This window comes from Ovis aries, chromosome 10, assembly GCF_016772045.2.
Source record: "Ovis aries strain OAR_USU_Benz2616 breed Rambouillet chromosome 10, ARS-UI_Ramb_v3.0, whole genome shotgun sequence".
NCBI lineage: Eukaryota > Metazoa > Chordata > Mammalia > Artiodactyla > Bovidae > Ovis > Ovis aries.
The window spans coordinates 62,877,936-62,895,015 of record NC_056063.1 but is presented as its reverse complement, the minus strand read 5'-3'; the positions used below and the strand labels follow the sequence as shown (position 1 = coordinate 62,895,015).

General features: G+C 42.3%; 1 protein-coding gene across 2 annotated transcripts; it reads right to left on the bottom strand.

Annotated features, from left to right (window-relative positions):
• Positions 1-1,741: 1,741 nt before the first annotated feature.
• SLITRK5 (SLIT and NTRK like family member 5) lies at positions 1,742-17,043 on the bottom strand. Of its 2 annotated transcripts, none has more exons than XM_015098234.3 (2): positions 16,201-17,043; positions 1,742-12,948 (listed from the first exon to the last, which is right to left on the bottom strand). In XM_015098234.3, the coding sequence occupies exon 2, from the start codon at positions 12,938-12,940 to the stop codon at positions 10,043-10,045; it is 2,898 nt and encodes a 965-aa protein (XP_014953720.2). In that variant the 5' UTR covers positions 12,941-12,948; positions 16,201-17,043; the 3' UTR covers positions 1,742-10,042. The 2 variants fall into 2 exon arrangements, with proteins under 2 accessions (XP_014953720.2, XP_042110912.1); XM_042254978.2 differs by lacking the exon at positions 16,201-17,043 and adding an exon at positions 15,550-15,592.
• Between the last annotated feature and the right edge of the window lie 37 nt (positions 17,044-17,080).

The following is a 17,080-nucleotide window of genomic DNA, read 5'->3' as shown; positions in this document are numbered from 1 at the left end:
CCATCTGAAACTTTTTTAGGAAAGTGAACAAAAAGTGGAGCCATTTGGAAAATTATTTCCCTTGTTTATTATAAATATATTTAAAATTCACTAGTAACATCCCCAGTGGCTCAGTGGTAAAGAATCTGCCTGTAGTGCAAGAAATGCGGATTCAATCTCTGGGTCAAGAAGATCCCCTGGAGAAGGAAATGGCAATTTACTCCAGTATTCTTGCCTGAGAAATCCCATGGACTGAGGAGCCTATAGGACTGTAGTCTACGGGGTCACAAAAGAGTCAGACACAATTTAGCAACTAAGCAACAACGAAGTAACATTCCAAGTGGTTCTCTATTATAAATTTGCATGCCAAGTTACTAAATGATCACATAATATCCTAATTGGTATTTAGCCATTCCTGAAGTTTATGGCTAGGCACATGGTACTGTGACAGGCAACTGTAGAATCTTAATAGTTTTCACATAATTCACTTTAGTCTGTAGACATCTATAAATATGTGAATTCATTTGAGGAGTGCCTACCAATTCCATGGTATTTTCCTAGGATCTGGTAATAGATATAGTCACTATCATAAATATCTCTTTTTCGTACTCTCCCTTTTTTTAGATGAATTTCAGCAAGTTAATTAGGGGGAAAAATAATGGATTAATTATGGATTAATAAATTATTTGTTGCACTGAATATAATATTTGTATAGAATATAAATATTGCAAGACGACATTAGTACGATCTTTTTATTAGATACGAATGTCAGCTTTCTATATTTCCAATATCTTTCAGAATATTATTTTAATGTGCTTGAGTTTCCATTCTCTTCTTATTAGAGAAGGCAATGGTTTATAATTATGTTTATTGTTGATTTGTCATTGTTACCATTTTAATTCTAGCCATTAGAGCTGTTTATGACAATCTATAAAGATTGCTTTAAGCATCTGAAGAGGAACACACATTGTCACTGAAACTAGTAAATAGTTACTGTAATGATATTTGAAAATATTGAGAAAGTAATTTTATTAATGAATTAACAAATAAATGTATACCAGAACAGATAAAAGGAATTCAATACTATGTATACTACTAATCATTATATAGGAGAGTAGCTGCTGTATGTAAATGCTATATTAAAATGATGAATGATATGTCATATATTTATTCTACCTTTTGTAGTTAACTCTGCAAAAAACTTAAGTGAAGGAGCCTTAAATATTATATATGTTACAGATAGTTGATATAGCTTTGACATTTATTGTGGAATCTTATCTAATAAAAAAGTATTCCCAAGAATGTTTGAATTAAAAAAATAATGGAACTATCTCACGCATTGAATATATGTTAAATGGAAACAAAACAAGCAAACATAATAAAATTATAAACAACATTCAATTTTTTGAGAGATAAATACTGATCATATATTTTTGAAATACACTGAAAGTTCAATAGTCTATGAGTAAGGATATGTAATAAAGTCAATAAGACTACATTAAGTTCTTTACTTTTCAGAGAAGTTGTACCTTTAAATTTACTGTAAAGTATCTACAAGTGACTTGATTTTGTAAACTGTTATGGAGAAATTGAAAAACACTTTCCAAACTAATATATATACATACCTACATATAAAGAGAGAGAGAAAACAGTTTACATACATGCAGCAGAAAAAGAAGAAATCTAAATTTTTTGAGCTCTTCATAAACCAAGTGCATTGTATTACTTTTCACAAATTGAAAATGAGCAGACTCAAAGAAAGTTACAAAAGGACATACTATCTTTAATAGGAAATGGAACATAAATTTAGAATTTTAATATCATCCTCTGCTTCCTTGCCAATGATTACCATTTGGTATAAAATAGCAGCAAATAATATGCACCTATCATTTTGTTATTTCAGGCACAGTTCGTTAGCTTTCAATAAAGGAAAATGTTAAGTTTACATGATCAATAAACCAAATCAAAAGTAAAAATAAAAATCCAACTGACAGTGTATTTGTATAGTAAATCTAATTCACATTTTGTTAGAAAAATAATTTTAAAAGATGAAATCCAAATTTTCTTTACAAAATATGTCAGTTTAGTCTTAAAAAGTGAACATAAATCTTGAAAGAAAACAAACATTTGGAGAGCTTGGGAATCTTGTTATATTATCGTTTACTTCCTCTAGATATATACACCAATTCACAGAAAATTTATCAGTAGCACAGTCATGTAATACCAAAAATATCTTTCCTCTACTCATTATTTTGCCCTAGTACATTGAAAACATAGCCTTGGAAATTCTTTCTCCCTCTTTTTTTGGTCCTAAATCTGTTGGATCAGATTTTCCAAGTTGTATTTTCCTTCCTGGAAGTGATTCTCATAATATTTGATGTTGACATATTTTTACTGAATTGACCTTTTACAGTGTTTTCAAGTACATGAGCAGTTAGTTATTTGGAAAAATCTTTTGTTTTGAGCTGCAATTACAATATTCCCTCTGTAAGAATATACTTTTAAAGTTACTACTGCTCTCCTTCAAAAGTCCAGGGATAGTTTACAAAAATAGCTTTTGGAGACTCCAAGTCACTGTAAATCTTTAACACATTTACATTTTTAATAGAGCATTCATGTACAGTAAACTGGCTCCATCTGGTTGTAAATTTATTCACTCTTATTTTTCCTTTATTTAATCTAGATTTCTTTATAAGCCTACAAAGAATCTGCTACTTCATATATTATATATAAAGAATTAACAGCTTAGAGCTCCTAGAGAACAAAGCCTAAAAATCTTTGATACATAAATTTTAACACTGAAGAAACAAAGTTAATTTAAACATGGCTGAAAGTTGAAATGCTCTTGCATCTCAGCAGATACTACTAAATTATATGAAGTTGCTAAGCAAAGGTAATATAGAGGGTGCTTTCTTGCCTAAATGCATTCAAATTCAAATTTATTTTTTCTAAATGGAAATAAAGTTGCTTTGATCAAATAAAACTGATTTTTCAGGCTTTGACCTGTATGCTTTAGTGTTACTAAGTACACAATAGTGGCATCTTGGTTACATTCAAAGATGTTTTCACTTTTATATATAGATGCTGTATATTTAAGATTATTAATGAGCAACAGTTCCATAATGACAATTTAAATCCACAATTTCACACTCACTTTTTATGTTTACACAACACTTAGATTGCTTATTTGGAATGATTTTTGATAATCATTAATTGGACTTCAAAATTCATGTTAAGTTAGCAAATAGAAATATATCAACTTCTTTTCAATTTTTCTTTTGGGGAAGAATGAAATGATTTGAGTTGCAAGAATTAAACATAATAATAGAGACTTTTCAGTACCTTTGAAAATGGGCACAGAGTTTTTAAATAAAGGTGTAGGTCAAAGCCATACGGGACAATAAGATCACATCCTATACAAAAGAAAAGAAAAAAACTTTCAATGAGATAAACTCTTAAATAAAGACAGGGTTCATTGTAGAAAGTCAAAATTTTTCAAAGCATGTGAAATAAGAAATTTAATAAAATATATACTTTTACATAAACACACAATAATGGTTTATTGTATGTACAATTTTGTTAGCTTAGGAGAAGATATCCCAATACTCAGTATTTATCTTTTACATTTTTTTTTCTGTTAACATTTCTAATGAGATACTAAATTTTCATCTAAGACTTAGGGCTTTTAAATCTTAACTGGGTAAAAAAATATCATTGTTCTGATTAAATAAGTTTAAATGGCAGTATGGTGAATGATTTTAAATATTCTCTGTACATGAGTAATTTCTGAATCAAAATGTTCAAATCAAAATCAAAATCAAAATTTGGAGCCACTTATGTAAATATACTATTCACTAGCTGTAAAAATGTGAGGATAATTGTAAAATTCAGGACACAGTTTGGATGAAACCAAATTTAATTTATAATTTAACAAGTGTTAGTTCGTAAATATGTGGCTCAGACAGTAGAGTCTGCCTCCTATGCAGTAGACCTGGGTTCAATCCCTTGGTTGGGAAGATCCCCTGGAGAAGAGAATGGCAACCCACTTCAGTAGTCTTTTGGAGAATTCCATGGACAGAGGTGCCTGGCAGGCTACAGTCCATGGGGTTGCAAACAGTCTGATACCACTGTGCAACACACACTTCTACTTTCATTTTCACTTTCAAATGTTAATCAAAAAGCAAAGACATACATTATCAGCATTTACATATCTTTAGGGAACTTTTGAGAAGGCAGAGTTCAGTAACAAAGAAAAACAAGCAGTATAAACTTTATTCTGGGGATTGGAGATTTAAAGTCAGTATTAAAACTCAGGATTTAGATAAATTTGATAGCTGTAACTTTCCCATTATTAGGATTTTCAGAAGTGAAATATTCCTTTTGATTTTGGACTTAAACATAGCAAAAATATTATAATGGTAAAAGACACGATTTTATACGGATAATTTAAATAGATTATCATACAGGCAAATATATTTGTTAGCCAGGTATTCTTTACATATCAATTTTTACACTTGCTATTTGAAATTTTAGTCTACAACAGCTTGATGAACCTCTCGTGGATAAAACATGCTGGTAAAGTCTCTGTAATAGTACCTGACAAATAATTTTTTTAATCAATTAACATGGGATCAAGAAAAATAAAGGTGAAAGCATTCATGACTGAAAAAAATTAACATGGGGTTACTGCCACCCTTCATGTTTTATTTAAATGGATATGCATTTAATTACAAATTGAAAATATGGTTATTTTACTTTCAATATTAAATTGTTTTTAATGAACTATACAATCAGATTCTTAAAAATATGTTAGCTGGAAACATTAGAAATTATTACTGGTGGTAGATATCAATTTGTAAGAAAATCTAAAATATGCATATTCCAGAATGCTAAAATGTAACCAAAATCTACCACTAGCACATATATGATTCAGTACTAAAATATCAAAAATTTGAATTGAATTTACACCATGATATATTGGAAATATGTCTTAGAATGTAATGATCTTCAAATAAGTTTGCTGAAGTTCAGCCTCGATGCTGTGAGCTTTCCATTTGAAAAAAGCCATGATTCCATTACTATATATGTTAACCTAAAAAAATTCACTCATGAAAACATTGTTTCATATTTTCCACTTTTAGAAACATATGTAATTTTGAAGAATGAATGTTTATTTATTTAATGGCAGAAATATACAATTTCCTTCATGTTCACTGATAAGATACCGAATTTAAAAAAACTCATTGGAAGACTTCCATTCAAAATATCTTTATGGATATTACTTTTCTTCTATAAATGGCTTTCTTAGTATCTAATAAAAATGAACCTAATATGCTTAGTATTATGCAATATATCATTATATTTTTATTTTGACAGTAGATAGTGAAAAAGTCAAATTATTTCATATTTGCATTACATCAGTTCTCTCTGAAGTATTTATGTTTCCATCTCCAAAAGTTCTTTTTATAAGAAATAATCTAAATCACTCAAACTTAAGTTTAAATGTTGCTCTTAAAAAAAAATACTCATTTTGTGATACTGGCATAACGCTAGAAATGTTTGACCCCTGCCACAGAGGAAGAAAAGAGTATATTATTATCACACTCAAATTATATTGCATATATTTTTTCCCCATCAAACATGCCTAAAGTGTAAAACACAAAAGTATAATTTGAAATAATTAAAATATTGAAATAAAAATTGGGTATGGAATGCTTTCTTTGATAATACATTTTTTGTCTGCTATATACATGCTACATATACGAACAGAAATACAGATATAGATAGTCATTAAATTGAATTAAAGTCTAACGGTCAGTTGTCAAATGCAATATTAACTGACATAAAGTTCTTTGGATTTAGATGTTAGATGATTATTTTTAAGAACATGACTAATGTTCAACTATTTTAATTTTATTCTCATATATTTGTATTTGTAAAATAGTAGAGAACTTCAATGGGTATGAAGAGCATTATGCATAAACAGCTGATTTAATATCAGTTAAAATTATTACTTTCACATTTTATTTCCTTTGAAAATTAATACATTAAATGCTCCTACATTCCAGAGTTTAAATTGCCGCCTTTGTTGTTTTTAGTTCTTCTTTCTCAGTGTAAAATTTATTCTTAAAATGAGTTATAAGAAATATTTTGCCACTTTTGCAAATATCTTAATTTGGGGCCATCTGAAAGTGCAACAGAAGTATTTTTCCAAATGAATTGGAAGCATATTTGTGTTCTGCTTTACTTTCATTAATTTGGAATTATGTGAATTTGGGAACAGCCTATTAACTTCTTGAAATTAAGTAGCCAGTTTTTGTCATTTCAAACAAAGACTGAATTATTCTTACTGTTCCCTTGCCCTATTGAAAAATGAGGAAAGGATAAGGAGAGAGAAGGATGGAGGGAAGGGTGAGACATAAGGAAAAAAAAATGTAAGAGAGCCCAGAAAAAAATATATATATATACATATATGTAATTTGAATACTTTGCTGAGTCATGAGAATAGGATTAATGATACAGGGCAAGAAACTGACATCTTAGATTAAGTTCTTAAATTCTAAACTTTTTCTTAAATTCTGACCTTTTTCACATTTTGTGTGGGTTCTTCATTACATACTAGCTTGCTTCTCCTATCAAGGTTGAGGGAACAGTGGTGAGGGGCAGAGATGGATATCCAGGACATTTATCAAAAATTTCCACTCCACATACATAGAGGTGATAATGTTGCCTAAACAAAAGACATGTTCTGAGTATGATGCTAAAATTGTTATGAATTGATTCATAACTGCAATCATTAGTTTAGCTGCAAAGCATTTTGAATATTAGCATACAAATTATCTACACTTACATGAAATATATTTCTCTGAGATAATTTAAGTATCTACACTATAATCATATATATATAGATAAAAGTAAGATTTTGTAATTTCTACCGGGAGATATATTTGTATGAGATTATGCAACATGTCAAATTGAACAAGCACAAAGAGTGAGCTTAGTTTGCATTCAAATTTTAATTGATGTCTGAAACATTACATATGTTCTCCAAAATTCTATAGAAAGAATTTCCTGGGCTCCTTAATCCAATCATATACCACCGATATACCCAATTTAATTATTTACTCAGTATACCTGAAAACCCAAAATTCAGATATTCAAAACCACACAAATTATGTTCTGTTGTATATGTCAATGTTTTGGCAGGAAATCATGTGGAAGGAGAAAATAATTCATTTTTAAATTCTATACAGTTTCATGATTTTCTATGTTAAAATTTCAAGTTTATTAGGGCAAGGATAAGTTTCCTTTTGTCCTCTTCATACACATGGGAAGAGTATAATTTAAAAATTAGAAATAACTTCTTTCTATAAATTATATAATTTTTTTTTGAGATTAAAAAAATGCTGGATACCTTACGAAGAGTAGAGGTAGAAATGAACCACCTACAGCGACAAGATTGTATGAAATAGTGCTGGTTTGAAAACAATAATATTCTTTGTAAATCTTTGAGAAATACATCCACAAACTTTCTGGAAGCTACTTCTATTGTCCAGACCTACATTTTTTTACTTCATGTAACTGTTGCCTCTTAGTTTTTGTACATCAATTAAGAAATAAAACTTAGTTACATGGAGGATTCTACTTTGCCTTAATATTTTATAATTTGTACAACACTGCCATATCTACATACGATAATATTGTGAAAGCAATTTTAAAGAAAAATATCTCCCTCTGTGAAGACAAAGTTAATAGCAACCCCAATTGTGAAGGCAAATACTAATATATTTATCTTCTAATCCTGGATCTAACATGGAGGAGGTAGATGGAGAGTAAGAGATACATTGTTTCCGTGGTAATAGCATGACATTGTTTATTACTTCCCCTCTGAAAAAAAAATTTTGGAAGGGAAAACTTGCACAGAACTGGGATAGTTTACTTCTCTTGGTCAAAGTAGTATTACTATTTATTTTTTTAACTCCTTAGGGAAACTGTTACCACCTGTTCAATCTGAATTCAAGTAGTTACTGTCAATTTACTCATGGGTGAATGCTGCCTCTTTGTGGCAGAATGCCACAGAAAATGTTCCTTAAACAAAGTTCATGAACAGCCCTTGACATTGTACACATTGCAGATGAGATTATGCTGACATGTACCAAACACCAATGAAGCATGTGGCTCTTTAAGGTTCAGATTAATCCAAATATTCCCTACCCTTGAATATAATCTAATTCACTTGCAAACCTTACTCAGACATGAACAGTTTATACTCACCAACATTTTGACATTTAGGATATAGATCAACTGGAGATAAAAGTACCCATCACAGTTGTTGCAGGTAGCTTTACACAGGGTAAACTATGCAAAATTGTAGACCAAATAAATAATACTGGTATGACAAAATACAAAATCAATATGCAGTACATTACTTACCATGCTCCGCATGTTAGATGGATACTTCAGTAAGGAAAAGGAATAAAGTTGAAATTTCATGAATGAGCACATTAAATTACACATTTAGATAACCATACTTCCCTGAACCAACAAAGGTGCAGTTATATAAATTTGATCATTAGGGGACAGGGGAACATTTTAGGAATAGAAGTTTGCTACTGTCTTAAATTAATAATGGCGATTCATTAAATCACACAGCTATTTCTTTGCACTTAAGTAATCATTACTTCAGTCCCTCATATTTGACATAGTTATCAAGTGTTTATTCAGAAACTATTTAAAAAATTACATGTGCTGGGATACATGAGACTGTAACAACAGTAGCCCCATCTTACAGAGATCCTGTTTGTGGTTATCATCATTGCTTGCTGCCCAGAGGGATAAAGACATTGTATAGAGATTTGTACAGTCCATCATTTGGTCTTCTGAGGTGCCAGCACACGTGGATCTGTACAAATGCAACTGGGTTTGGTTAAACAATCAAAAATCGGCTACAATAGTAGTCAAATCAATACATCAATTTGGTTGACTAATAAAAATACTTTTAAATCTTCTCTACTAAAACCAGAAACTTGCACATGATTCTCACTGGAATGGCCCAATTAATTGCCCTAAATATTTTTCTTTTATACATTGGATACGATTTTTTTTTTTATTACAGATCCAATTGGGTGGGTTCCATTGACTTTTAAGATGTAAGTTCATATTTTTAATAAGGTTTTAAATGCCTTCCTGATATCACTTCAGTTTGAGAAATATAGCTCCTGATCTAGTGCGACACCTCTGTGAAAATCATAGGCTAAATAGTGAAGGAAAGAGAAATGCTAAATGTGCATATAAAAATAGGTGCTACAATAAAATATTCGTATATTTCATCAATAAGTTATTTTGACTAATCAATTATGGATCATATAGCTCTGTAATTTTAATGATTTGTCCACATCTATGGTGATCTTTTCAAGATCACAATACTTTTGATCTTTTAATTCAAATGTCCAGAATGCATACAAACACATCCTTTAAAACGAAAGGAAAGGAATGAGGAGGAGGGAGGCAGGGAGGCAGAGAAAAGAGAGGAAGCAGAGAAGAAAGAGAGAGAGAATGGGGACGGGAAAAAGAGAGAGAAAGAAAAAACAAACTTTCTATTAAAGTTGGGGGGTGTGCTAATCTCTCCACAAAAGCCATCTAGACCCACCCGTGGCTCAAAGGGGGAGAAGGGGAAGGGGCAAAGAGTAAAAGAGGAAGAGGAGAATCTATGCGCTGTCACCTTCCACCATTCTCAACACTTCCAACCACTACGAAAATGACTATGACCTTTAAGAAGTCACCCGCGAAGCAAACTGCCCTCCATAAAGCCCTTCTCCTCGCCTCCCCCACACGCAAGAAGAGAAAGTGATGTGCCCAGTGTACACAAACGTTTCCCCGCGTGTGATATTAAAAGGAAATTGCACACCCTTTCAGTATCTTCCGCCGTAGCTGAGAATCTCGTGCCAAGGCACTTCACCCTAAACGTTGAAACAACGCAATGAATCTAATGCGGTTCACGGTGTGTGTGTCTGCTCGCTTGTTTGTTTGAAATGCAAGAGCTCCAAGGGAGTTTCTTTGCCTTTTAGAACTGGCTAAAGGTGGTCTGTTTTTCCAGCACTTCGAGGTAGTCCGGCTCAACGTTTAGTTTAGCTTTTAGCTCCAGATACTCGTTCCGGTTGGGTTCTACAAAGACAGCACTGGGGGGGCTGTAGAGCACCGGTTCCCTCAGCCTGCTGTCCCCCGCCCCCGGGTGCAAATACTGATGGGGGCGTCTCAGGTCATAGTTGGGGGAGAAGGTGTAAGCAGCGGGGCTGCACGGGAATTTGGGGTATTCCGGGAGGCTGTTGCCAGCGGGGGTGGTGGCGCAGTGTTTGTCCGGTTCTAAAATGCCCCTGTAAAAGCGATCGGCGTCCTGCACCGGCGAGAGCAGGTCCTCCCGGGGCTCGATGGTGCTGACGCTATAGGCGGGGCTCCGTAAGTGGTGGCTTTCCCGCCTCTCGTCCTCCCCCGCCGGCTGCAGCTGCACCGGGGGCGGGGGCTGCGGCTGCGGCGGCGGCGGCGGCTGCTGCAGGTGGTGGTTGCTGCTGCTGTAGGTGACCTTGAGCTCGTGCAGGTCTTTGTAATCCTCCACGGAGTTGCCCTCCCGCGAGCGGTAGATGGGGTTTTTGCACATGTGGCCCAAGGGGTGGGGGATGTACTCGTACACGTGGCCCGCGGGCGTCTTCACCTTGGGCAGCGCCGGCGCGCGGTGCTGCGCGTGCGCGTGCGGGTGGACCCCCGCGCCGCCGCCGCCGCCGCCGCCGCCGCCGCCTCCGCCGCCGCCGCCGTACACGCTGTACTGCATGTTGAAGGAGCTCACGTCGGAGTTGTGGGTGCTGGCGTGGTCGCTCTGGTGCTTCTTCCGGCGCTTCACGACGAGCACGAAGAGCCCCGCAGCCACGAAGACGGACATGATGAAAACCAGCAGCAGGCTGAGGATCAGCACCGACAAGGGCACCGACGACGCGGCGCCGCCGCCCGCGCCCAAGCCCGCGGGCGCCCCGGTGCCGTTCAGACGCACGGCAGGGGTCACCGCGCTGGTCCTCGCGGGGACCTGGATGGACGAGGGCGCGGGCGTGGACACCACCACGTCCGAGTAGTCAGGGCACAGCAGCTCCGACTTAATGGAGCGCATATCCGTCTCGGCGAACTTCTTGGGCGACTTGCAGATGACCTCGTCCACCAGGACGCCCGCTTTGAGCTGCTCCACCCACAGCTTCATGCCCACCACATCGCAGGTACAATCCCAAGGGTTGTCGTGCAGGTCGATTTGGATGAGTGACGTCAGCTGGTCCAGGACTCCGCTCACCGGCAAGGAGGTGAAGTGGTTACTCCTGAGATTGAGCCTCAGGAGAGTCAGGCCTGAGAAGACGCCTGAGGGCAAGGTCTGCAGGAGGTTGTTGTTCAGGAATAGCAGCTGGAGGTTTGGGACTGGGTCGAAAGTCCCAGGTTGAATCTCGCGGATGAGGTTGTATTGGAGGAAGAGATACTGCAGACTCTGCAGGCCGTAGAACAGCTCCGGGCTCAGCCGCTCGATCCTGTTGCCATTTAGGTAGAGGCGCCTCAGGTTGGTGAGGTCCCCGAAGGCGCGGTCCTGGATCGTGGAGATGCGGTTGTTGCCCAAGTGGAGGAGGTCCAACCCCGTGGCCTCCAGGAAGTCACTCCTGCGCACCAGGGCGATGTAGTTCTCCGTCAGATACATTTTCTTGGGGTTGTAGGGCTTGGGCTGCAGCTCTGCGATGCTCTCGATCTTGCGCTCCTGGCAGTTGACGTTGAGGCCCAGATCGGAGATTTGCAGGTTGCAAGTGCACGCGGTGGGACACTCCAAAGGCACCGGAGATTTGGTCTGGTAGGCGATGCTGGGTCCATAGTTGCCATAGCCCAGGTCCTTGGAGGGCTGCCGAGAGGTGGGGCGCACCCTGGGCTTATTGGGTTGGCGAGTCCCCTTAGGGGGCTTCAAGGGGGGTTTGTAAACAGCAGAGGAAGAAGTGGCCACGGAATTCACCGAAGCCGGGGTGGTATGTAAGTACCCCGTGGTGCTCAGAGGCGTCTGCGGCCTCATCTCGTAGTCCGAAATAAGTTTCCTTGGGCAGAGTTCCTGCTTGGACACTTCGTCCAAGTCCCGGCCGTGTAAGCGGAAGGGGGTCTCACAAACCACATCCCCCACCAGGGCGGAGTAGGAGATGCTGTCTAACCAATCCTTCAGGGAGATCAGCTCACAGGAGCAATTCCAGGGGTTTTCCTCCAGTTGTAACTCCACGACTTTATCCATATGCTGCAAGAGCCCCACGTAGGGCAGAAGTTTCAGCCGGTTGCCCCGCAGGTCCAAGTGCGTTAACGGCACAAAACGGAAAAGGTTGTTGGGTAAACTGGACAAGAGATTGTCATTGAGGATAAGCACCTGCAACAGATGCAGTTTCCCAAAAGCGTTGGGTTCAATGACACTGATGTAATTGTAATCGACCTGTAGGTACTCCAGGCTCTCCAAGCCAAGGAAGGTATCATCACGCAGAAGTTCCAGTTTATTATTGTTCAGATGCAATCTCCTTAAACCCCGCAGCCCGTGGAAAGCCCCGGTCTCAATGTCCTGGATTACATTGCTCCCCAGATGCAAAATCGAAGCCCCAGTGTAATTGACAAACTCATTGGGATAGAGACGACTCAAAAGGTTTCCAGACAACAAGAGGTGGTAGATTGGGAAACGGGGAGGGCTGATTTCTGAAAGGCTGATGATCCCCCGATTTTCACAGCTCACAGTTAAAATGCCGTCCTTTTCCTCACAAGGACATGCATTGTCACAGATTTCCCCATAATAATCGATGGTTTCTGCACATGAAAGGACGAGAGATGTTAGAGCAAACGCTAGAGTCTGCAGCATCCAGCTCTGCATTTTTCTGTGAAGATCCTGTTCCAAAGTTACTGGGGGGCAGCACGTGTGCATTTTATCTCCTGCAAGGGAGAGAGGGGAAAAAAAAAAAAAAGGAAACAACAGAATATGACAAAAACTTAAGGGATCAATCAGAAAGTCTCTTTCCTTCCTAATACTGTTTTTCTGACATCCAGAAGAAGGGGAGAGTAATGACACCCCACACCCCGAGGTACATGGACATTCTCTAGACTTTATTAAAATCTGATATTCACTTTGATTTAAAAGTTGATTTCATTTTCTAATGACAACAGGAACATGCTGCTCCTTACAAGACAAGGGCAGGTTAGACAAAGTACCGTTTTAGTGTTCTTGCCTGCCCCCCCCCCCTTTCAAAACCAATCCATAAATATACATAAAATGGCTGTCAGTTCAGATTCACGATTTAAATTTTAGAGAAAAGAAGTACCATTTTTATCAGGTTGCCCCCTCACCTATACCCAGTCCCTCTGCTTTTCTTTCAAAACCTCTTCAGTTAACAGTTCACCGTGAAGGTCTCCCATTTTCACAGTTTTGCCCAGGAGCCACAATACTTGGGCTATTTTAAAACCACCGCTGGAAATGCCAGGGTGGGAACCTAAAGAATACTTTTCACAGAGGCAAAAAGCATGCGAGATAAGGCATCAAAAGGACCCAGAAGAAGCTCTTAAGACCAATTGTCTTCAGGAGCTTTGAGCATGAAGAAAAAGGAGAGCGCTTTCGCTTTGATGGTGGACTTCACTATCACGCTATTAAGCACATCAGCGTCCTAATTGCATGCACGGTGCCACTTAGCAGCGCCTCCCCGAGAGCGCCCTGCGTCCACTTCTCATTGATCATGTCAGCGACGCTACTAAACCGCATTTTTAAGCCACTGAAATAGTTCTTCACGATGGATTACAAAGAACTCTGCGAAGGCATCCGCAATCCCGGAACAAGCTCCGGGTACCTGGAGTTTAAAGAAGGCGTTCCCACCGCTTACCCGGAATCAGCTAAAAGTAAACCCAGGACCAGCGCCAAAGCCTCCCTCACCTCGGTCTCCGCGTCTCTGCCACGGTATGCAAAACCAACCCTACCAAATTAGCAAGATTGGGACTGAGCTACCACCTCACCAACATCCCCACCACTGGAGTTGCTTATTGTATTTAATTATTAAGGCTTTACTCCCCTTCACCCCCCACCTTCTTCCCTCAGAAAGGGGACGTGGGCTGATGAAGAGGCAAAATAGAAGGGAGAAAAGAAGGGAGGACAGCAAGTGATACAAGTCAGTGCTTTAATTAATATCCGAATTTCATCTCCCCAAAGAATCAATCTGACCCTCCTCTCCCTTTTCTTTCTGGCTTTCTTTTTGTCCCTTTAAAGGCTTCCTTCGACTTCCTACTTCGAGTCGACAGCAGCGCTCAGAAGGAAAGGACATAAATGGAGCGAGTGTGTGCGAGTGTGTGTTGCGTTGGTTGGGGGAAGGAGGGGGAGAGGGAACATTCGGTAGAAATGCTGGGCTCGTGGAACCAATGCCTTTTTTTCTCTGTCCAGCCTTGCTTGGCGCTGCCTCACCACCCCTGAAGTCTGATGTCGAATCGCAACCCCTAACTAAAGCCAAGACGGTTCTGAAGCACGGGTTCAAGCCTGAAGACCATGATCTGGATCCCCGAGTCGACTCCAGCCCGCGTTATGAAGAGCCCCTGCATTCGCACGCACGTGTGCAAGTGTGCCTGCGAATCATTCACGTGTGGTCACCCAGACGTGTCGAGACGAATGGGAACCCACAGTGTCTAAACCTTGCAAGTATCCTCGACCTCCCAACGCAGCGACAAAACACTTCCTGGCTTAACAGCGGCACAGACACCCTCTATGAAAGCAAAACGTTTACCTTGAAATCGCCGTTCACCGCTGGATCAAATCGGCACAGCCATTCAGCGGGGGCTGGGTCCCCTCCCCCTCCTGCCCGGCGCTTGCTCGCCCCCATTCACCTCCCACCCGCTCTGACAGCCCATCGCCAAACGTGTCCAGCCAATATTAAACTTGAGCGTTTACAACTTTAATTCAGTTCTGGCTCACCAGGGTCGAAGAGCTTCCCTCTCACCCCACTCCCGATTCCCTCCTCCCTGCTATCAAAGGAGCCCGAAAATTTGAGCAAATAAAGTTGAATGAGCCGGGCAAGGCTGACATTTCTGACTGGGAAACGCACCTCCGATGTAAATTCGCGGGGAGGCTGCACATTCAGAGTCTCAGATTTTTTCTTTTCTTTTTTTTTTTTTTTCTTTTTTGGAGAGCGGGGGCGGGGAAGCTGTATCTGTTTCCCCCCTCCTGCCCACAAAGAATTAAACCCTGGATCGTCGTCCTAAGCATCTCAGCATGAAGCAGCGTGGGGCTGGGTGGGCTGAAGTCCGGCACCCAGGCCGGACCCGCGGCTCCGGGGCGTAGGTGCTCCCACCACGGCCGCCAGGCAGGAGCCCCCGGAGTTCCAGAACGCGAGGCTCCCCCTCCCCCACCCCGCCCCAAAGCGAAGGCCGGGAAAGAGGAGGAAGGAGGGGCGGGAGGAGAGGGGAAGACAGCCACCCGGCCGCCACACAAACAGACACACACACAGAGACACACACACACACACGCTGGAGCCTCTTCGGCAAAGTAAACGGGCGACTTACCCCGTCTCACATCTCCAAGGCCCACTCATCATAGCCACCCTTGCAAAAAAAAAAAAAAAAAAAACCCAAAACCTCTTTGGAGTATGCACTAGGGCTCTGGAGTCCAGGCGGCGCGAGCACCGCGATCCCGGCGGCTGCGAGGAAAGAGGCGCCCGGACGCCGCCAGCCCCGGGCCGCCGCCGCCGTGGCGACCGAGGGTTCCGGGGCTCCCCGAAAGGCTCTCCCCGGAGCTCTCCGTGGTAGTTGGAGCGGGCAGCGCGGTGTGGGGGGAGAGTCGGGGCGGGTGGTGGTGGGGGGAAACGATCGGGAGCGGCGGGCTGGGAAGGGAGGGGGAGGGGGCGGCGGAGGACCGGCGGTCTAGGCGCCGCGCTGTAGGGGCCGGGAGCCGGGCGGGGCGGGGAGAGAGCTACTGGGCGGCGGGGGGTGGGGGCGGGGGGGAGGAGGCTCGGAGCCCGAGGAGGGGGACGCCGAGCGGGCTTGCCTGCCTGGCCCCGGGCGGCCCAGCCAACGTGACGGTCAGCCTCGCCGAGCGCTCGCATCCGCTCACACTCAGGCTCACTAGCACACTCGCTCCCCGCGCCACAGCGCGATCCTGGGGTCCCCGGCATCGTCCGCTGCACCGGTCCCCCCGCCCCCCAGGCGGGTACTTACTGTTGCCATCTGCCTAGGGGCCAACTTTCTCCGAGCCAACAGCGGCCGCCGCCCCCTCCAGCCGCCTCCGGCCCCTGGCACCCGCCGGCCTGGGTTCGCGCGGGCCGGCCCTCCCCTCCCCCCTGGGCTGTCCTCGCCGTCTTCACCACATTCCCCCCTGGTCAGTGGCGCACGCCCGGGGACGAGCCAGAGGGAGCGGGGCGCAGGGGTGTGCATGCATCGCCCGCCTTCTTCTTGCAGCGCACACTGTACATGGTAGAGAGGGGGCGAGCGAAGGTGGCACCGGCCCCTCGGCTGCTCCCGCGGCGGCTGCGGCTCCCGCGCCGTCCTCCGCCCCACCTGCGCCGCGGCGACCACCGCACTGGGATCCCGCCGCCGGTGTCCCCGCGCCGAGCCCGCCGCCGCCGCGGCCCCTGATCAGTGGGTGGAAGGCTCCCGCATCCTCTTGGCCATTTCGTCGCTCCGGGTGTTTGCAGGGGCTTTTCCTCTATTCCTTCTCTGGATGCGGCGCACGATCTTCATTATTTGGGATTCTCTATCTCCGACATCCTTGAGGGACCGGGAGGGCAGGAACAGCGTTGTTCAAAGCCTGTGGCGTGTCCCAGCCGCCCGGCGGCTCTTAAACAACAACAACAAAAAAACCCCCAAAACTCAGAGAAAAGTCGCGTCTTCCCTCCCGGGCGGCGAGGAGGTGGCCACGCGGTAAGCTTCGCGGGGGTCTCTGAGGCAGCTGCTCCGGCGTGGGCGCAGGGCCCCGTCCGGTGCACTTGTTTATTGTCGCGCGGCTGGTGCGAGCCAAGCTGCAGCAGACATGATGGGCCCGGGGCGAAGCGGGCGCTCTGCGGCCGATAGATGGCAGCCGAGGGCGAAGGCGTCCCCG